Genomic DNA, 22,622 nt, shown 5'->3' with positions numbered 1-22,622 from the left:
GTTATGTTTCAACTCTCCCATCATAAGATCTCTGTTAGACATGTTCTTTAACTGCAGCTACACCTCTCCCCACTTTCTCTGTTTTAGCTACACAGAGGGATAAGATAAAAGTATCAGGCCATCTAAGTAGCCTGGCAACTAAGGCCATGCCTAAAGTGTCAGGCAACTAAGTCTACCTGAAATAACAGAGCCTAAAAGTCACAAGATAGGACTCAAGTCCACATATGTTGGCCTCTTTTCCATCTGCTGATGGTTTTCTTATCACCTAGATGGCCTGACACTTTATTATGTCCCTCTGTGTAGGTAAAACACAGAAAGTGAGGTCAGGTGGGCTGGCTGTCTGCAGGAAGAAACTGCACCCACAGTTGGTCTGGGAGAGAAACCTGCAGCTAAGTTGGGTACATTGTTCCTGGGGAACAGGCCAAACAGACCTCTTGTCCTGCTTGGGGAGCAAGACTCATTTTGGATCCCATCAGGTGGTGAAAGAGCCACACATATATGCTGCTGGGTGGGGCTGTCTCTGACTCCAGGTCCAGGCAGGGCTAAGCCTGTGGGAAATCCATCTAGTCCCTGCAAGAGGCTGATGTGGGGAAGGCGGGAGCAGGATGAAAACTGCCCATGATGAAGACAGACTCCATGGAAAGGATCAAACAAATGCAGTGGGATCACACAGAATTGGATTATAATGCAAGGGTGTGATTTGCAGAATATGAAAGTAAATAAATCTATAGGGTATTAAGTGCTGTAGAATGTTCCAGAGCCTCACGCTCAAACACAGCAGGCATTTCGGTGATTCATGAATTTGGTTTCAAACTGTCAAAGGACATTTCTTGGAAATCATGGGTTATGTGTCATCAAAAACTGTCTATGGGAGAGAAAGGACTTTCTTGGAAGGTCCTGTTCAAATGCAATGCTGAGAAAGTGGTCTGGATGAGCCTGAGATTCTGTATAAGAAGATCGAAGATATGCAGGTGATACTGACCCTGGCAACACAGTCTGAGTCACAAGGAATCAGGAAACTTAGAGACAAAGTGGGACAAACTGGAAGTGAGGGGAGGAATTACTGAGAAAATATGTAAAAAAAAGGAGAAAATGTAGGAAACCAATATTTTTACACATTATAGCAAGCATCTGTTAAATTTCAAGTAATACCTCTGAGCAAGAAAAAAATAACAAGCAAAGTCAATCTACCTCTAGAGATGGAAAATGCTTTAAAATTGCCCAGGACTCTTTAAAATTATCAAATCAACCAAAAATCATCTAAATGAGAAATGCAGCCCAAGTTCAAAATCTACCCAGGAAGCCTAGGGTTGCATTTATCTCATTCTGGATCTTTAGATTTACTTGGTATTTCTTCCATGAAAAAAAACCAGCATAGCACCAACTACACTTTCCTATTAACTTTAACTTCCATGAATCAGGACAGCAGAGGACATGGCAGAAAGACAATAGAGCACCCCTTCTACTGGGTGGGCTCATGCCCAAGTCCTCCCCTCTCCTGCAGCAGCCTTTCTTAATCAAAGCCAACACCAAAGGGGTGTCCTGGAGTGACAGGGCTGGGACAGGTGAGTAGGAAAGGAAAACTGGGTTGTACACTGCTGCTGCTGCTGCTAAGTTGCTTCAGTAGTGTCTGACTCTGTGCGACCCCATAGACAGCAGCCCACAGGACTTCCCCACCCCCGGGATTCTCCAGGCAAGAACACTGGAGTGGGTTGCAATTTCCTTCTCCAATGCATGAAAGTGAAAAGTCAAAGTGAAGTCGCTCAGTCGTGCCCAGCTCTTGGCGACCCCATGGACTTCAGCCTACCAGGCTCCTCTGTCCATGGATTTTCCAGGCAAGAGTACTGGAGTGGGATGCCATTGCCTTCTCCATGGGTTGTACACAGGTGGAGGGAAATCATTTCGAGAACACACTGCCTGGGTATCATCTCACAACACAGAAGTGAAGCTAATGGTGATGCTGAGTGGACCAAGACACAGATCAAAAGTCAGATTGTCATATTTATTAATTGAGTCTTCAAATCAAATGTTTTCTCAAACATTTTAGAATCTCAGATAGTCCTATGATTTTGGGAGATTTAAGATGGAAGAATACAAAACTGTTATGTTCTTAAGCTATATATGAAGTTTCTAAGATAATTCATATTTATGGCTTTGGAAGAAACACACACAAATTAGTGGAGTTATACTGACAAGGTGAAATCTGATGGACACAGAACTATGAGTAATCAAACATTGATTTGCCTACAGTACTCTCAGGGACAGGGCTGTGTCAAGAGCTGTGGTTAATGTTTCCAAACACAGAAGTCCTCACCTTCTTCCTGACCTACAGTGAGACTAGAAATAATTAGGAGCCAACTTTTGTTCAGTGACTAACTGAAGCTGCTCCCTGAGTCTCTTTGGGGCATTAAGTTGAATGTTTATTCTTTTATGTTACAAGGCTATCATTCATTATATCACAGCTATAGTCTTCTAGGTATGTCTGTGGTGGAGAGTTTTAAAGAGTGGTTATTTAAATGTAATCTATTGCTTACCCAGTTGTCTTGTGAGTATGTTTTGGTTACTGGTTGTTCACATGTGTGTGTTACTCTCCTATCCAGCAGTCCCCAGCACCCTCTATGTACCTGTAATGCCATTCTCTAGGGAACGAGGATGAAAATAAGATGCTCCCTGAACTTAAACCTCAGGGTTCTGTGAGATACAGACTCAAAATTACAAAGGATAGCACAGGTGCTATATCTTTTATGTTAATTGTGGCAAAATACATGTAGAAACCTGTATACTGGTCAAGAAGCAACAGTTAGAACCAGACATGGAATAACAGACTGGTTCAAATTTGGGAAAGGAGTATGTCAAGGCTGTATATTGTAACCCTGTTTTTTTTTACTTACACGAAAAGTACTTCATTCAAAATGCCGAATGGATGAAGCACAAGCTGGAATCAAGATTGCTGGGAGAAATATCAATAACTTCAGATATGCAGATGACACAACCCTTATGGCAGAAAGTGAAGAGGAACTAAAGAGCCTCTTGATGAAAGTGAAAGAGGAGAGTGAAAAAGCTGCTAAAATTCAACATTCAAAAAACTAAGGTCATGGCATCTGACCCCCTCATTTCATACCAAATAGATGAGGAAACAATGGAAACAGTGAGAGACTTTATTTTCTTGGGCTCCAAAATCACTGCAGATAGTGACTACAGCCATGGAATTAAAAGACACTTGCTACTTCGAAGAAAATTTATGACCAACCTAGGCAGCATATTAAAAAGCAGAGATATTACTTTGCTGACAAAGGTCCATATATTTAAAGCTATGGTTTTTCCAGTAGTCATGTATGGATGTGAGAGTTGGACCATAAAGAAAGCTGAGCACCAAAGAACTGATGCTTTTGAACTGTGGTGTCAGAGAAGACTGTCAAGAATCTTGAACTCCTTGGACTGCAAGGACATCAAATCGGTCAATCCTAAAGGAAATCAATCCTGAATATTCATTAGAAGGACTAATGCTGAAGCTGAAGCTGAAGCTTCAATACTTTGGCACCTGATGGGAAGAGCTAACTCATTAGAAAAGACCCTGATGTTGGGAAATATTGAAGGCAGGAGGAGAAGGGGATGACAGAGGATGAGATGGTTGGATGGCATCACGGACTCAATGGACATGAGTTTGAGCAAGCTCTGGGAGTGGTGATGGACAGGGAAGCCTGGCGTACTGCAGTCCATGTGAGTCACAGAGAGTCAGACATGACTGAGTGACTGAACACCACCACCAACATGTAACATGAAATTTACTAATTTAACTATATTAAGTGATTATAGTGTCAAGTATATTCACATTGTTGTATAACCAAACCTCAGAACATATGTTCCCTTGTAAAACTGAAATTCTGCACCTATTAAACAACAATAGCCCATTCTCCTCCCTCCGTTACTGGGGACCATCATTCTACTTTGTCTTTGATTTCTCCAGGAACCTCATAAAAAGTGAATCATATGGTATTGGATCCATTTGTGTCTGGTTTATTTCATATGTCATGATAACCTCAAGTTTCATCACTGGTCATTTTTTCCTTTTTTAAAGCTACATATCATTTAATGGTAAGGGTATACCATATTTGTTTATCCATTCATCTGTCACTTTCATCATGGACATCATCATCTTGGGTTGCTTCCAACTTTTGTCTGCTGTGAACACAGGTCTACCATAAGCTCTATCTTAAAAGAATATATAAGATGCTATGGAAGCAGAGAGGGGCCTGAAGAGGCAGATGCATTAGAGTTGACTGTGAAAATGAGGAGACTTTCTCCATCCAGACGACAGAAGGGAAGTGTCTCTGAGGTGGAGCGGCAGTGTATGCACACTGGAAGCAGGCAGGACATGGTGCTTTGGGAGAATCTACACATGACCTGAGTGTAGAGGGTGTGAGCATGTTAGGACTCAGTGCTGGACAGGTAGGTGGGGAAGAGCTTCCTACCACCTTGTGTGTCATGGTTTATTCTCTTCTTCAAGATCCTGCCCTGGTCCCAGTCGAGGGCCCCAAACTGAGTGTAAATAGGAACATCACCTGCAGACATGGACGCTGACAGGACCAGATCATAAACCTCTCTGCCGTCTCCCAAGTGCATCTTCCTCTGCTCCCTTCAATTAGCTCTCATCTACTCTGAGTGAATCTCTGGGCCCTGACTCCATCTGGGAGCTCTGTTTCCTCACCCCTGACTGAGTCATGATTCTGGGCTCCTCAGTTTTCACTACAAGCTCATCCCATGGCCCCTGCTGAAGTGGACTTAGGGCTGCACTATGCTTCTAGCAACAGGTCAACTAGGCCGGTAAGGATTAGATCTGTGCTAAAGAAAGAAGAAGTCTTTTGCTGTCTTGCATACAGGGTTATCATTACTATCTTTCTAAATTCCATATATATGCTCACTGGGATGACCCAGAGGGATGGTATTGGGAGGGAGGTGGGAGGGGGGTTCAGGATGGGGAAGACGTGTACACCCGTGGCGGATTCATGTTGATGTATGGCAAAATCAATACAATATTGTAAAGTAATTAGCCTCCAATTAAAATAAATAAATTAAAAAACAAAAGAAAGAAACAAGTAGTCTGTGGGAGGGAGGGCAGGGAGATGACAGCTCAGTGTAGGTGAGTGGAGGACAAGTTTACGGTAAGGGCCATGGGAGAGAGGAGGAGGCTGCAACCAGCGAGTAACATAGGAATAAGAGAATATTTCAGAAATACAAAGAAGAAAAGATGGAAAGGAAGAAAGTGGAGAGATATTGGGAGAGTTCATGACAGGGAGCTAGGGCTCACTTCCCAAACTATGAATAATCAGGTGTCATATATAGCGTCCCGGGTCAGGTTAAACTCCAGCTCCAGAGCCCAGGGCCAACAACCACCATGAGTGAGCTCATGACCCAGGGAAAGAAACGCTGGGATCCCCATCCCATGGTCAGTTTCCAAGAAAGATTCTCATGTAATGTCATTGATCTAATCTGCATCCAAGAGAATCCTCTGGACTCACTGACAAGGAAACCAATAGTGGATATAGCACTAAATCTTTAGCTCGATTTTAAAGAGGCAAATGGCTTAAACAAACCTTTTCACTTGAGAATATGCATGGTATCAGGTCCTTCAATACCAGAGGCTCATCTAAGCTGTATCTGAAGTTCACATTGTAAAAGTCAATCACTCCTGTATGGGGCCAGGCTGGTGGTGGTCGAAACTTGTATTCCCAGAGCGCTTCTTTCTCACACTCTGTATATTCAATCCCCCTTTCTACTGAAATCATCTGAAATACATAAGACATCACAGGAGTTAGGAAAGGAGGGTGTTGCTTATGGATGTTCAGAGACTATAAATGAAACCTTCTGCTTTTATATCTTTACATCAGCTTTTCCATGGTTCAGAAGATCTCAGGTCTTAGCATCCACAAAGGAGAGAAGTAGGAGTTTTATGAGGCCTTTGATGATTTGCAAACTTGTTCATGGTCTTGTAACATTGTCATTTACAGGTACTTTCTTCAATATTATATGAAAACTAAAAGAATTAGAGAAATGAATGCAAAGCTTTTATTGATCTAGTTTTCACACCTGAATTAAAAAAATTAGGGAATTTTGTTTAAGAAAAGAATACTTATGGACACCAATCAGTAATGTGCAGCTACAGAAGGGCCATCTGCTATAGATGAGCAGAACTGGAAGGTTATCAAACCTCATTTTAATAATTAGTCACTCTCTGCTTTATTAAAAGCAAGAAGTGGAAAGTTTTCATTTTCATTTGTTTTTCTCCCTTTGGGAGAAGGTGCAAATATTCAAAAGAGATTACAATTTACATATTGACTAAGGTCTCTTAAGGTGGCAAAACTCCACAACTCTGATAGTGCATTCTGAGTGGGTGCTTATATGACCAGAAAGAAGAGACACCAGCAAATTCAGGTGTTCAGCACACACAAGAACAGATGCTAAAATGGGAGTGGAGGAATCTACTAATTAAATAAACAAATCTCAAAATGCTGAATCCTTTATCTTAACCAACCATGAGGAATTATCTATTAAGAAACAAAGATAAAAAAGCCACTAAGAAATTAGCTTTTATTCTCTCCAGGATTTCAGAACATTTCTCCTGCAGAGATATTTATTATATTTGAAGACAGTTTGTGATGAATATAAAACTTGCTGACACAGCACACAAAAGACTGAGAAAAACACAAATATATTTTATTTTATATTAACTTTAAATAGATGGAAGAGGATGCAAAAAAAAAAAGAAAGAAAGAAAGAAAACTCTGTTAATCATGATGTAAAAGCAAGAATTTTATGGTTCAACCTAAGAATTGCTTTTATGCCAGCTAATGGCCAGGAGATTTGAAAAGGCTAAGAAAAATAAGGTTAACATCACCATATTCTCAGCTTCGATGCTTTGCCTGACACAACACTGGAACATCCCCGTGAGTGTGAGCGTGAGGGCGAGAGAGAGCACCAGGCCAATCTTTCCGGGGTTCAAAGCTAAACATAGAAGAAGAGGAATGAAGTCAGAATGGTTCTTAAACCCTTGTTCAGCTCCTTCTGTAACTTTACAAAGAAGATTCCTTTATCATATTTCAATCATTCATATGTCATGATCGTATTATTCATACTTTTACTATGTGGATTGAGATCATAATACAGTGGGGAAAATGACTATGAAATACTGTGAGATGTGTTTATTAATCCCATCAGGACTTACATATATGTGACAATATCATATAGGTGAAGAATCAAGTCATTATTCAGACTTCCATCATTATGTCTGCAAGAACCATTAGGTAATATAACTTTCTACATATCCAACGCAGCTGCAGTTGAAACCACACACACAAAAAAAGGCAATAGGTTTTAAGAGCAAGTGCTTTTAAATGTAAAATACTACTTTCATTGTTCCATGTTAAAGATTCAATGCAGTTAGTATGGAATCATTAGGGACGGTGAATTCATGCCACACACACCAACAATAGCTCATCTGGTACCCACACAGTTGGACAATGTTCTTCGCTGCAGAAAATCTTTCTCAACCCAGTGTACCAGGCATCTACAACCAAGAGATTTGAATAGCCCTAAAGCTAAAACCTAACCTCTAAGCTGAAGGAAAAGCTTAATAGTAAACTTGGTTCTCTCCTCCCAACTACAGGATACTACCAAGAATGTTCAGCTTGCTACAGTTGTGTAGACTTCAACCATTCAACAAAAGATGAAATGATTAAAAGTCTCATATTAAGACACAAATGACTTCATATAGACCACACTGTGGAATCATATGCTGCAAACACTTTAATATAGTTCATGAGAACCAAACAGTATATGATATTAGATGAGGTGGCAATAATTTAATAACTGTAAACAAGACTATAAACTGTAAGCATACCACAAACCATTATTCACATCTGCACTTACTTTCTGCCAGAGCCAGGGCCCCAAAGGCAACAACAGTGACAAAGATGGCACAGATGACATCCAGATACACAGCGAGCCATCGGGACGTCGTCAAAAGCAGGAACCAAGCCTCTGGATTTTTGAACCGTAATAAGCACAGTACATAAATAGAAAAACCATGTTAGCTGCTTCTAAAGAGGGAGAGCATTTTGCTCAGTTGAAATACAAAAGATTTTTATACAAGATAGAATAGCAAAGATACACACCTAAGGAGCCTAAAGATTCCAGAAAGCTACATTTTGACACAAGACAACGTATAGGATACATAGGAACAAGTTCAAGGGCTTTGTGGGGAGCATGAACCAAAACATACAACCCATGGCTTATAAACAGAAACATGATTCTAATAAAGAAGATGGGAAATGGTCTCACTGCTGTGTTTCCTGCAGTGCTGGGCCTCAATGTGAAGATCATCCTCTCATAGGGTTGACTGTTCCCAGCTCTCAGACAGCAAACAGCACAGCCCTGCTGTTTCCCACACATTCTGATCTTACTACGGAGTCCTGCACAGTGTTTATTCTCAGGAGCCAGTATCTAAATGACCATGAGCTAACCAGATTGGCATGTGTCTTTCGAAATGCCATTTTACCTTCAAAACACAATAAAGATTGGAAAGATAGGCCAAATTTTTATAAACTTAGAGTAAATTCTGAAACTTCTACCTAGAAAAAAAAAATTCAGAGATAAAGAACACACAGGAAGTCAGCAGCAAATCTGATGATCAGGAAATGATTTTCCTTAATCATGTCAGCCACCCTGCATGCTCTGATAAGAGAACTGGCAAACTACAGTTTTGGGGCCAAGAATAGCCACCATTGGGTTCTGAAAATAAGGTTTTATTGGAATGCAACCACAGCCATTTGCTGATGTATTATCTTTGCCTGTCTCCATAGTGAGTAGTTACAACTGAGACTATACAGTACACAAAGCCTACAATATTTTTATCCACGTTTTTGCCAAAAGAAAGTTTGCTGACTCCTGTCCTAAAGGGACAGAAAGCCATAGGGCACAGTGATGGAAGGACAATGCAAGGCAGTCAGGGGAGAAAGCAGGCATGTGAGAGGGGAAGAGGGGTGCACAGAGGGGATGCTGAGAGGAAGGGGTGGGGGACACAGGTGTGCAGAGAAGGACAATGGAGCACACAGAAAGAGGACCTGGCCAGCAAGACCACCTAAGGGGGAGGTCAGGCCTGAGAAGGCAGCACACCCCATCCTTTGAAATCACTTTCAGAAATGTACAGACCTGAGTGCAAGTCCTGGCATGCGTCGAACACTTCCTGAAACCTCTGTTCAGCTTTGTACGCCCGGATGCTCCAGAGTCCCTGAAGAGAAGATGCTAAGTGGGAAAACACTGGGCTCCGTGCTGGGGAAGCAGAGACAGACACATGGCAGAGAAAGTCAGGGAGGCTGGATGCGAGGAAACCCACTGCCTCCTGGGCTTTATGGTCACATGTCCCACCAAAGGACACACCTGTGGCTTCTTGGTGGGCTGCCTGGGAGAGGAGGGACAACATCCCTTCTGGAGAGGGTCCTCCATGTGACCCTCAAACTCTTGCTCACACCAACCTTTACTTTAAAAACCTAGAAATGAAAGATTCTCTTTAAACCTTTCTTTGACCAAATTCAAATCACAGCTAGAATTCTTCACTACTTCTTTTATCAAGGTCCTCCTCAAACACGCCTCTCTCCAAATTCTTCTGGTATACTTCCAGGTGGAAATTGTTCATATTTTCAAAATATATTGAAGCACAGTTGATTCACAGTATTGTGTTGGTTTCAGGTATATAGTATAGAAATTCAGTTATTTTTTTCTGATTATAGTCCATTATAGATTATTATAAGATACTGAAAAAATTCCCTGTGCTTTACAGTAAATCTTTGTTACTCACCTATTTCAAGTGGTATTGTGTATTAATCCCATTCTCCTAATATGTTCCTCCCTCTTAGTCCCCCAACTTTGGTAACCATAAGTTTGTTTCTATGTCTCTGAGCCATATTATCTTTTAGATTCTATGTATAAGTGATGTGATATCATATTTATTTTTCTGTGGCTTACTTTACTAAGAATAATATTCTCTAGGCCCATACATATTGCTGCAAATGGAAGTATTACATGCTTTTTCATGGCTGAGTATTATTCACTAATTTTTGAGTCAGTAGCATTCCAAAATTTAATTCCTCATTAGAGTCCTCACCAAGATAAAGTTTGATGAGCAACCTGTGTGCTATGTCCTTCTTAGATGAGTAGCCTAAAGTCTGGGATAGAGTCAGTACATCCCCTACCCTGCACCAGACCCAGACCCAGGACAGGGTGAGACGAGTAAGGGGAGCAGACAGTCTGCCACCTCCCCCGTCCTGGGCCTCCCCCTGCACCTGCGCCAGGAGCCTCTGTGCAGGTCATGGAGCACCCGGCACTGCACCACCCTTGTACCCACAGGACCCGGCAGATGAGGAGAGTTTGAACAGTCTTGACTTCTGCTCTGGGAACCTGATGGATGTTTTCATAACTGCCCTGCTGGATACCTGTCCTGGTATTTGGAGGTCACTGTGACATGCGACATTCACATCACCATTTTAGATTCTGACAGTGGCCTCAGTGTCCATTTTCTTTTGAGTGACTTCATGTGGGTTTGGGATCTGGTGTCACATGATTGCCCATTCATTTCCTGCCATCTTCTCTAAGAGCATAGTGACCACAAGCACCTGGGTCAGGCTCTTGCCTGTCAGGGAACAGGTGGGCTGCAGGCTCCCAGGCAGAGAGGACTCCTTATGGTTTTCATTCCCCACCATGAACGAGGATGTAACTTGCTCTTCTCAGGGGCAGATAGTGAGCCTGTGACCTCTGTCTGGGATGAGCGGTAACGTGTTTTAACAGCAGAAAATACTGACATCACTTTGTTACCTGTGCGTCTCCTAGAGAAGCATGAGTGCTAAGTTGCTTGTTGTTTCCAACTCTTTGAGACCCTATGGACCATAGCCCTCCAGGCTTCTCTGTCCATGGGATTCTCCAGGCAAGAACACTGGAGTGGGTGGCCATTTCCTCCTTCAGGGGATCTTGCTGACCCAGGGATCCAAGCCCTGTCTCTTATGAATCTGGCATTGGCAGGTGGGTTCTTTACCACTAGCACCACCTTGGAAACCCCTCCTAGATAAGACCTGTTAGTAAAACCTGGGTGTTTAGAGGAAGTTATGATCATTTATCTTACAGGAGGCTACAGAGACTTTATAAAATGATGAGGGAAAAGAATCAAGGGGGTAAACTCTAAACTGTTTTCAAGTCCTCTCTCCTTAGCCTAGCATCTGAATGGTTCAGTCAGTACCAATGTGCACACAGGCACTACAGGTGTGTGGGGGGGTGGGGGGGGGGCATAAACAGGCAAAGACACAGAACCCTCTTCTGTGCTTAGTGTCCCCAGTTCTATAAAGAAGGAAGGAACAGGTTTCCTCCCGTGAGATACTAGGGCTTAGAGAGGGTCAGAAGCTCTGGGCTGGGGGCCAGCTGACCATCCACTCAGCCCTGGGGCTTTTTCCACCTAGGACATCTGACCAGGAACCTTAACTGTTAGAGGCCTCACCTGTGGAACTGATACAGGGAAAACACCTTCTCTGAAAAATTACATTTTCTAACATTTCCCCTTTGTACTTAATTCAGGCACAGAGCTTAAAGTGATTCAGTGATGTTTTTGATCATCCGGTTGGGTACCTGTGTTTTCATTCCAACATCCACACTACTCTTCATTTAACTAACTATTTATTTTACTTTCCTATAATTTTACACTTATAAAAGCAAAATGAACATAGACTGAGCTCCTGCTCCAAATTAGAAAGGCCTTTTCTTCACCCCAGCAGGCGTCCCAACTCAACCCCAGAATCCAGTCAGTCTGGAAGCAGGGTGCTCACAGGGATGATGCAGGTGAATTCTGGGGCCATCACCCTGTTAGAAGGATGCCACAAGTCCAGCTCCAGGGAGTATATAGAACTCACTAGAACCAGGCTCTCACTTCCAGAGTAAATGTTGTGATGTCAACACACACAGACAAGGCTTCTGAGAAAGAAGTAGATGTGGCTGTTCCCCCAGGGAGATCCTGGAGTGAACTCTCCAGCACGGCCTCCCTCACCTGCTTCTCTCTTCAGATCAAAGTGCAGCTGATTCTCTCCAGCAGGGATGGAGGGTGGGGTTGACTTTAGAAACCAGGTATCATCTCAGCCTTGAACACCAGAGAACCAAACACCCCATTACCTACCTCACCTCATGCCCAAGAGTTACAGCAGGTCAGAGGGAATCAGGACCTGTGAAAAGCCATCCTGTTTCTTTCAAATCTCATTTAGGGCTGAGCAGGATGCCAGAATGAATGAAATGGAGTGTCTGCAAAGAAAATTAACTAGTACAGGGGTAGAGGGGATGTCAAGGCTTTGATCTTACCCTGCTCAATGTAACAACACCCTTTTTCTCAAAAACACTGAGCTTGCTGTTCTGAAGAAGACTATGTAACATCCATGGCAGCAGTCTGCAGTCACAGACATGTGTAACCCTACAGTTCACATGCCTGACAGCTATGTTTTCCACAACCTTGAGGACACCTGGGGACACACCTCACCAGGACTGCAGATCTTCCCGGGCAAGGGACCCCACGTTGACAGCATGGCTGCAGGTTATCATTCAAGCCGTGTGAGACCTGCTAGTTGTGAATAAGTTTTTAATCCCTTCATGTTCCTGGTTCTAGTGCCTTTAGTAGTGGCCACCAAGCACTTTACAAGCATCAGTTCAATAAATCCTCATGAGAACTCCAAAGACTGAAGGATTAAGAGAACTCTCTGCTCAGTATTAAGTATATTGACCCACATTAGTGATAAACCTGGGTGTTGAGAGTCAACCATGCCTTACTTCCAAGGCTGTGCTTAATCACAACAGTAGTGTCTCAGAGAGAGAATAATCAGGATTAAGGATGCCCATGTGTGACGATGCACATTTTTTTCCAGAAAAATTATTATATTATTGTATTATTAATAAAATATTATTGATTTATTAATATTATATATTATTATTATTTATGTTCAGAAAACCTCCAACCTCTGGGTGCAAAGAGCCCCAATATTGTACAAGGATGATGCCAAAGTCCTCAAACTCCCCAGAACAAACACAGAAAATCCTGTACTTCTTCTTGAAAAAAGACTGCTGACTGACTGAATTTCATGGGCAGCCTCAAACGATAAAATGTCTGAAGCCTTGTCTACACAGAGGACTGGATGGAGCTCATCACTCCCTCTTCTGCCTCCCCAGGTCGCATCAGCACAATGTCACTCACATCTGGGCTCTACTGCTATTCATCCATTCAAACATCTCACAAAAATGGACTTTATGAAACTTTAGCTGGTTCTCTTGATGACCAAATTTTTTTATATAGCTTTTATGAAACTGATGATCACTATCCTTTTCACAAATAATTAGAATAAATACTTCTTAAGTGTTTACTACAGAAACAAAACATGCAAATGTCACAATGAAAAAAGCTTCTGTGACTGGATGAATTGAGAAATTTTTCCATTAGTAGATACAAAGAACCATGGGACTCAATATGCTTCTCTACTTGGCTTGGTATCTAGAAGGTTAAGTTGGTATTAATTTGAAATAATTATTAATGGTTGAGGTCTCTGATACAAACCTTCCCTCCTCACTTTTCAGCTATAGTTCTTATAACTTTTTAAGAAATACATAGCAATTCGATTTTCCTTATTGTTTTATTAGTGATGAAATATATATATTAATAATGAGATAAATTCAATTATTTCATAATCTGTGATTACCTATAGAATGATTAATCATAAAATGTGTTCTCCATTTTTTTTTTTTTTTTTTTTTGCTGCACCATACAGGATCTTAGTTACTCAATCAGGAAATGAAGCTGTGCCCCCTAAATTGAAGTGCAGACTCTTAACCATAAAACCACCAGGAAAGTCCCTGTTCTCCATTATTCTAAAACTAGAAAGTTGAATGGGGTAGTAGGCCAGATGCATACTGAACATATTCCCCCTCCTGTGTTCTCCTAGGGGATCATTTTCAGCACTATTTATATGAGTAGTTTAGAAAAACAGGGGATCACCCTGTTGTATCACCCCAAATACTGGTGATGATAAACAGCAAAGCTGAAAATAACAGGACTTATCTTTTCAATACATTTAACAACTGCAACTTACATAAACATGTGAAAGAATGTATTTTTCAAATATATCAGTTCTAACATATATTTCCTGATGTCTCCTATCCTTTTCCTAATTGTTTCCTTTCTTGTCATCTCTGGTAACTTAAGGAGAAGAAAAATTCTCTGTTTTCCTTCTGCTTAGTTCCAACATGATGAAATATTTTATTTTTAAAAAATGTATAGGCTTGATACTCTGTGTTAGGAAGTATGTCATGAACCAGAGAGAAACAGTGCCTGTCCTCATGGTGCTTATATTCCCTGTCCTAAGATTCAAACTGGAACTGACCCATCACCAGGTCCATTTGCCTTAAGGGACACATGGACTCAGTGGTAATATGTTCAATTACCTAAAATTAACTTAGTGAGAAATTCAAGAATGAATCTGCAGAATTTCAGGGGTGTGGTTAATTATAGCATAAATGAAAGCCAGCCTGTACTGCCCTCCCAACCTGAGAGCCTTGGTACTCACTTGTGGATTCCAGGCGTTTCACATCTCGTGATGTCTCTAAGGAATATCGCCGGAGAACAAAGAAAATGATGCCAAGGGGAATCACAGGTATAGCCACCCAAGGAATCGTAGCCACCATCACAGCCACCACACCAATCACAAGTAGAAACATCTGAAATAACAAAAATACAGAGACCTCCATGTCAAGGATACTTTTCAAAGATAAACTTTAATGGTTTGTGTTGTTAGGATTGAACTCCTTTCCTTGAAAGACTTGTTGGAACAGCAAGGAATGCTTTTCTATCCAAAGAAATAAAATTATAGGCGGTCCTCATGATGTTTATTGTATGAGCCAAACACTCTGATAAGAACTTCCTAGTTATCTGCTCTTGTGATACACTCAGTAGCACTATGAGAGAGTCATTACTATCTTTAACAGAAGAGAATATATGAGGTTTAGAGAGTAGGAGCTGAATCCCAAACTATCAGGAGTCAGCAGGTGTTACTAGAGGGATGAGCGAGCAGGCATAAAGGATGAGGAATCCGGAAGCCTCAGCTATACATGCAGGGATAAAGAAGTGGTTAATTACAAATTCAGGGTCCAGAAATGTAGGAAAAAAATTAAAATATTGATCTTTGGAAGTGGAAATTCCTCTTTCTTGGTTTTCTATCCATAGTTAACATTTACTGAGTGCTGACTGTGTTCAGGGCTGAACATTTGATACTTCACATGCATTAACTTGTTTATCCTCACAAGAGCTCTACCTAGGAACAGTATTATCTCATTTTACAGATGGAGACACTGAGGCCCAGGGAGAGGAAAACCTGATAGACACTCCAAAGTATAAGTCACAAAGCCGGGAAGCCCATGTCATGAGACTTTATGACATATTTAAGCTTTCCCCTAACATACAGCCAACTTTCTATCATCGTGCTAAGTATATAAAATGTACATTTCAAAGGTTAGTGATTATAACAACAGCAGACACCATTTACCAGGCATTTACTATATGCAAGGCACTGTGCTAAAAGTTCCATGAACATTCACTTAATTACCACATCATCTGTGAGATGATTTTATCTTGGAGAATAGTCTTCTACAAATCATTGGTTGATGCTGATGTAAGCATTCAAAACTTTATCAGGAAAAGTATGATACTGTGGTGGGCAGCTTCAGGCAATAAGAATACAGTCAATACTTAGCATCTGCTTGCTAAGAGAGAAGTGGGTTGGTGGAGACATGCAGATTCACAAGGCCTAGGCCAAGGCCTCTGGAGTTTATGATCTCAGATGGATACAAATCCATGGTGATTTGAACATGGTACTGAATGCTAGGGAAACACAGAGAGGAATACCTGAAAATTCTTAGACAATTCTGAGAAGACTTAGGACTGAAATTTACAGGCTGGTTTAACAAATAGAAAGAGTAATCACAGTAGGTGGTAATCACAGTTGATGGAGATTTGGACTGAAAAGGAGTTGGGACTAAGTTAAGATGTTTGTCCAAATTAACACCAGTTGTTCTGTGTCCTCTCAGCACCACTATCACTTGCATCCCACATATGCCACCTCAGAGCCTCCCTACCTTGTCACCCAGGGCAGCTGGCCCCAGAATGTCATGTCTCTGAGGGATGGATTAGGGGGGTAATGTCTGTTATCACAGAGACTCAGGTTATCATTTCACAGCTCTTCCTGATCAGTTTTCTCAGAGGATATTCACAACCATCTTCTGAATGAGAAAAGCAAAAACTTTATTTTCATTTACAGATAATACATGAAGCTAGGAGGGTAAGTGGTTGTCCTAAGTTTTCCAGGGAAGGACTGCAGGTCATGGAGAAAGACAGGAGCAGTTTGTACTCAGAAAATCCTAGAGCCATAGCTGTGGGCAGGGGGAGCCTGAGAGGAGGAGGAGGAAATGTCCGGAACCATGACTTTGTGTCTAGGAGCCCTTGTGAGCCAAATAGCATGTTCTGGATGGAGATCCATGTGCCTTTCCTGTTTTTCCCGATCTCTGCCGTCGTATCAATACAAAACTCAGAGTGAAGAGGACAGAATTCTGAAGGAATAAATTCCAATCATAAGTGGAGAAAAATAGGGCTGTCTGACCTCTCTCCTATTAGACCTACAGATGAATGATTTCTTAAAGCCACTGCATTAACTGTGTATCCCACCATGCTGGACTCTCCATGCTCATGGGGAGGGGTCCTTCCAGCTCCTGCTATGTCTAGTCTTTAGTCACTTGGCTCCCCATTGTTGGTTATCAAAAAATCCTACTAAAATGTCAACCAGGGAAAAATACAAATTACAGTTTTTTAGCAGACCCGCATCATTTGGACAACATCCACCAGTTTCAATGATCTGGCTCTCCCCACGTGAGGGCCTTTTATGACTAACCTAGCTTGGCAGATAACCTGGAAAGCAGAGGTAAGATCAAAATGAAGGGCTCCACAGGGGCCTGTACCAATGTTTCTTCCTTAGGTACCCACTGAAGAACACCCAGGGCTGATCTCTTTTAGAATGGACCAGTTGGAACTCCTTGCAGTCCAAGGGACTCTCAAGAGTCTTCTCCAACACCACAGTTCAAAAGCACCAATTCTTCAGTGCTCAGCTTTCTTCACAGTCCAACTCTCACATCCATACATGACCAATGGAAAAACCATACCCTTGACTAGACAGACCTTTGTTGGCAAAGTAATGTCTCTGCTTTTCAACATGCTATATAGGTTGGTCATAACTTTTCTTCCAAGGAGTAAGTATCTTTTAACTTCATGCCTTCAGTCACCATCTGCAGTGATTTTGGAGCCCCAAAAGATAAAGTCTGACACTGTTTCCACTGTTTCCCCATCTATTTCCCATGAAATGATGTGACCAGTGCCACGATCTTCGTTTTCTGAATGTTGAGCTTTTAGCTAACTTTTTCACTTTCCCTGGGTATTCTTTGGAAGGAATGATGCTAAAGCTGAAACTCCAGTATTTTGGCCACCTCATGCAAAGAGTTGACTCATTGGAAAAGACTCTGATGCTGGGAGGGATTGGGGGCAGGAGGGGAAGGGGACCACAGAGGATGAGATGGCTGGATGGCATCACCGACTCGATGGATGTGAGTTTGAGTGAACTCCAGGAGATGGTGATGGACAAGGAGGCCTGGCATGCTGCAATTCATGGGACTGCAAAGAGTCTGACATGACTGAGTGACTGAACTGAAATGAACTGAAGACCCATTACTGCTGGGAGCCAGCACGGGAGTTCCTACCCATGACAAGGTCATGTGGGAGAGCCCTGATGGGCAAGGCGAGTCAGGGCTCAAGGGCCCCCCTGGATCTGCCTGAGCAGCTACCCCAAAACCAGAATCTGTCTGTTTTACTATTTCACGACTTTCACCAACTCTTCTGACATTAACAGGGGCTATCCCTGACCACCTTTCTCTGAAAAAAATCAACTTAGAGCTCTAGTTAATAAGTCTCCTGGGCATAATAGGAGTGTTTCAATTCAAACCCCTCTGACGACTTTCTAGGTTTGTTTGGACTCTTGCAGCTACGCATGTGATTGTTCACAGCCTCCCAACCACGAGAGGCATGGGAAGCTTAAGATATTCTAACAATGCAGAGCTTCTCAGAGAGTTAAAATTGTTAGAATAGAACTAGTAGAGGATTTCTTTGTTGAGCTAATGCTTGCTGCCAAGTTTCCATATCCCTTATGTACTGTGTCCCTGGGAGTGTATTGATTAATATAGTTGGTATATAGAAATGTAAGTAGTAGCTTTAATGTTTGTAACCTTGTACCCTTGAGTTAATTCTTTTCTTGTTATAACCCACCACACTTTTTCCCTATAGGAATGCAACTTTATCTAATGCTTTCAGAGGGTGGCACCTGACTTTAGAATAATCACCTTTAGAGAAAATAAGTTTTCTGATTGACTAACCATTATTCAGAAGAAAGGGTCATAAAATGTTAACAGGCCTCCTGGCCAGAAGATGATGTAAATCACCTAAAGCCTTTGTATATGATAAGTTTGCAGAAAGAAAGCCTGGCTTTGATATACTCAAGGACTGCTGACCTTGCATGACTCTATACCCCCTATTATCCTCTATGCACAATTTAAGGTATAAAAGCTACTTTGGAAAATAAAGTTGCGGACCTTGCTCAACAGGCTTGGTCTCCCCGTGTCGTTCTTGCTTCCTTTTCTCTTCTTTTCTTCTCTGTTCTTCATTCAGGATGACTAATTTGGAGCGTGGGGGCCCTCTGAGACCACTTATTTGCCCAGGCTTCTAAGATCTACTTGAGAAGGTGCCTGAGGTGGGGCACCTTCTGTGATTTGAGAGGACGTCTGTGGCCTCCGTGGTCAGTGCAAACCTGATGTCACAGGTTTTATTGGCTTTCTGTGTAAACCAGTTAGTTCAAGCCTCTGTCTCTTTCTCCTTTTATCTATCCTTTCACCAACGCTGACCTCCCAAGGGAATCCCTGGATCCAACCGGGGCTGGACCCCGGTACATTACTAATGCTCTCAGAAGCTCCCTAGTTAGGTTAGGTCCTTCAGATTTCATGACTCTAAATTCTGAAGTAATTCAAAGAGGATGTCTCTAACAGGTTTATTTATACTTGTAGGTAATACTTTAGCCACTCTCATTGTGGATTGGATATTATACATATATATACACATATATAATGTATGGGTTTACATTTATACATATGTAGATTTGTGAGTCTTTTATTATCAGCTATCTCAAACCCATTATAGAAGTTTGTAGAAGATGAAAATAGCATCCAAGAAAAAAATCAACATCTACAGAAGGAAACAAAAGATTCTAGTATGCTTCCTTGAAGCCAATCTCATTTCTTTCTCAGACATTCCCAGGAATTTCAAAAAGTCCAACTCAAGATACACACACAATTCCCCTGATTGGATTTCAGGCCCATCTGATGGCCTGAACCATGGACAGTGCTTCTGTACCTCTCTCACACAGGCACAGAGACAGTGATGGGTATACAGAAAAATCCATACTGACCCAGAGTAAGTGACCCAAGTCCTGATGCCCCTCAAAATAAGGAGGATAATTATTTTAATATATTTTCCATTTGGAGCACACCATTTGGGAAATTCTATCCAAAGTCTATGAATCCACATAAATAAATAAAAAAAAAATTCTTAGATGAAATCTTCACTTGAGAGAAAATGGTGATTTTTCACAATTCAGAAAAATTCTTTAGTTTGTAGAGAACGACAGCCTACATCTGAAAGGGAAATTCCACTAGACCAGTATTGTGCTAAGACAGGGTTTAGGGCTAACCTTCTTGAATAAACAGGGAGAGTAAGACTCTATACCTCACTCTCAACCTTAGTAAAAACTGGGATATACCAACAACATGAAAGGATGGTGGTAGGATTTAAATGAGGTAATGCTAACTAGTGCTAACTAGCTAACTAGTTCATACACAACAAATAAAAACTCTAACTCCATCATTAACATCCTTTAGGATGTTCTGGACGCCAGAAGCCAGGGGAGGAGGGATGAGGTATTCAAAGACTTATGGGCCCAAAGAATCTTAAGAATCTCATGAAGTTGGACCCCAAAAGACCACTCATTCTAACCACTAGAACACCTTAGCATTATCCAAGGACATATTTGAGCAGGTGCTATTTTTCCTTTAGTTTAGTTAAGTGAAAGTCGCTCAGTCGTGTCCAACTCTTTGTGACCCCATGGACTATACAGTTCATGGAATTCTCTAGGCCAGAATACTGGAGTGGATAGCCTTTCCCTTCTCCAGGGGATCTTCCCAACCCAGGGCTCAAACCCAGGTTTCCCGCATTGCAGGCGGATTCTTTACTAGCTGAACCACAAGGCCTAGATGTGGTAATGATGTCACATGTACCAACATGATTGTGGCTTTTCTCTGGTCACAGTGAAAAATGTATCTGAGGTCTATTTTGTTTGAAGATGCAATTTTAAAATAATATGACCAGTATACTTCATGACTACAATTTCTGTCCTCCCTGTATTATCTACCCAATTCTAGGCCTTCCAAAGATTGATATCCTTAGGGATATGGCAGCAAGTAACATTTTTGAGATGGTCTTTTCTCATTCTATATATTCTTTCTCTTTCCAGTTATCCTTTTTATTGGTGCAGATTTACTGTTTTGAAACTCCTGAGCATTTATGGGTGACTAAGGGGGAAAGTGGTGGACCTCTGGATCAACAAAACCAAACCAGATTATTCAATATAGTCAAAGAGAAGATAAATTTCACATTTTCTATTTTATGCACCAGGAATTGTTATATTGATACCAGTAGAAGTACAAAATCTAGATTTTGTAAACTTGTGAATCTCAGGAAATTCAACTGTGTCCACTCCAGGTCAGCATTCTTAATGCAGGTAAGTAGCCTGGTTAGGATGTCAGGATGACTAAGGTAGAGAACATGTCACCACCACCTATGGAAGGAAGTCTAACAAGCACCTTTCATCCCGCGAAAGGATGCTGTGCTATGAGCAGCTGTTTATGACAAGCCACACTGGCATCTAAATGAATAGTACGTGAAGTATACAAAAAAACAGCAAAGAAAATAACGCTTGTGTAAATGTTAATGGTTTTGTTTAAAAAATGTGCCCAACCAAAAAAATTGAAAAATAAGACCTTGCTTTATTGTTAGAGTCCATGACAAATTTTCTCATTACACTGAAGTTCCACAATTCTCTAGATCTAGCCAACAAGCAAAGAAATCATGGTCACCCAACACACCTAAATATCATTAACAGATGACATTTCATAAGGCTTATCATGAGTCTCATGTTGCAAGTATTTCATAGGCTTTATTTAATCTCATTTTCACATCAATATGAGTAGGATGGATTATCCTCTCCATTTACAAAGTAGGAAACTTTGCAGTGATGTTCAGAGGGGCTTATTGATTTGCCCAAATTCAGAAAATTCTGTCATTTTGACCCCAAGTTTGTTCTTTTAATTTCTGCCTGATACTATATCACATATAGAGATAAAATTCACATTTAAAAAATAATGTCTAAACATACTCTTTTATATATTTTTCCTTCTGTCTGCATTTTCTAATTTTGTTGGGTTTCTTGGGGCCATATCTGGTCTTTCCCATGAGGGGACCAGTTCTAGATTCCCAGCTAATTAGGTAGTAACAGCCTGCTCAGTTCAGAGAGCAGACTGATCAGTAAAAGATCCTAAAAGTGCTCACTAATAGAACACACTAACGTGTCAATTTAAGAACTGTACTTTTAAAAATAAAAAGAAAAATCTTTCTTTATAAGAATGATGAGTTATAATCCCAGGAAGCAAAATTATGGGGGGGGGAGGGGCGGAAATCTAATTTTAAAAAAATACATAAACCCCAAGGACACAACATTAGACTCAGTAGTTTAAATGGTTAACATCTATATTTGGATGATAATGAAATGTTAAAATCTCACATGTAGAGTTAACACTGTATACTAATACTGCAGATTTTAACATATTCCTTTCTCAAACACAGTTTGAAATACAAGGACCTGTTTGCCTCCTTGGCATTTAATTTCCAAATTGCTTACAGTCCTATAGAAATTCCCAGGTATTTACCTACATGTAACTTTAAATGTAATTCCAAGGGATTTTGTTCCTGATATTTTGTGTGAAGCTTGTGCCAAAGAACATGTTTTCTATAAACAGCAGTAAAAATATATTCTCCTTATTTTATGCAAATAAATATGCTATCTATATTTTTGGCTTATTACATTCTTGCATGAGAGGATCCCTGATGGCTCAAACAATAAAGAACCTGCCTGCAATGAGGGAGACCTGGGTTCAATCCCTGGGTTAGGAAGATCACCTGGGGGAGGGAATGGAAGCCCACTCCAGTATTCTTGCCTGGAGAATCACCATGGACAGAGAAGCCTGGTGGGCTGCAGTCCACGGGGCCACAAAGTGTTGGACATGACTGAGCGATAAAGTGCAACACATTTTTATGTAAATTCTTTCTTGCTTGCTTTTATACTTATATTAGGTACAAT

The 22,622-nt window shown here is 41.2% G+C and overlaps 1 protein-coding gene across 1 annotated transcript in view; it reads right to left on the bottom strand.

Annotated features, from left to right (window-relative positions):
• Positions 1–22,622, bottom strand: part of LOC147361900 (ATP-binding cassette sub-family C member 4-like) — a 171,412-nt gene that overhangs the window by 47,875 nt on the left and 100,915 nt on the right. Inside the window, exons 21-25 of the mRNA XM_086330241.1 lie at positions 14,634–14,784; positions 9,208–9,327; positions 7,927–8,037; positions 6,896–7,002; positions 5,595–5,786 (exon numbers count right to left, since the gene is read on the bottom strand). Of these exons, the coding sequence (XP_086186367.1) occupies positions 5,595–5,786; positions 6,896–7,002; positions 7,927–8,037; positions 9,208–9,327; positions 14,634–14,784 (681 nt within the window). The remainder of the gene's footprint in view (positions 1–5,594; positions 5,787–6,895; positions 7,003–7,926; positions 8,038–9,207; positions 9,328–14,633; positions 14,785–22,622) is intronic.

This window comes from Bos grunniens, chromosome 12 (genome assembly GCF_055505025.1).
Source record: "Bos grunniens cultivar Pamir isolate PY7600 chromosome 12, Bosgru_T2T1.0, whole genome shotgun sequence".
Lineage (NCBI taxonomy): Eukaryota > Metazoa > Chordata > Mammalia > Artiodactyla > Bovidae > Bos > Bos grunniens.
This window is presented reverse-complemented; position numbering and strand designations above follow the sequence as displayed.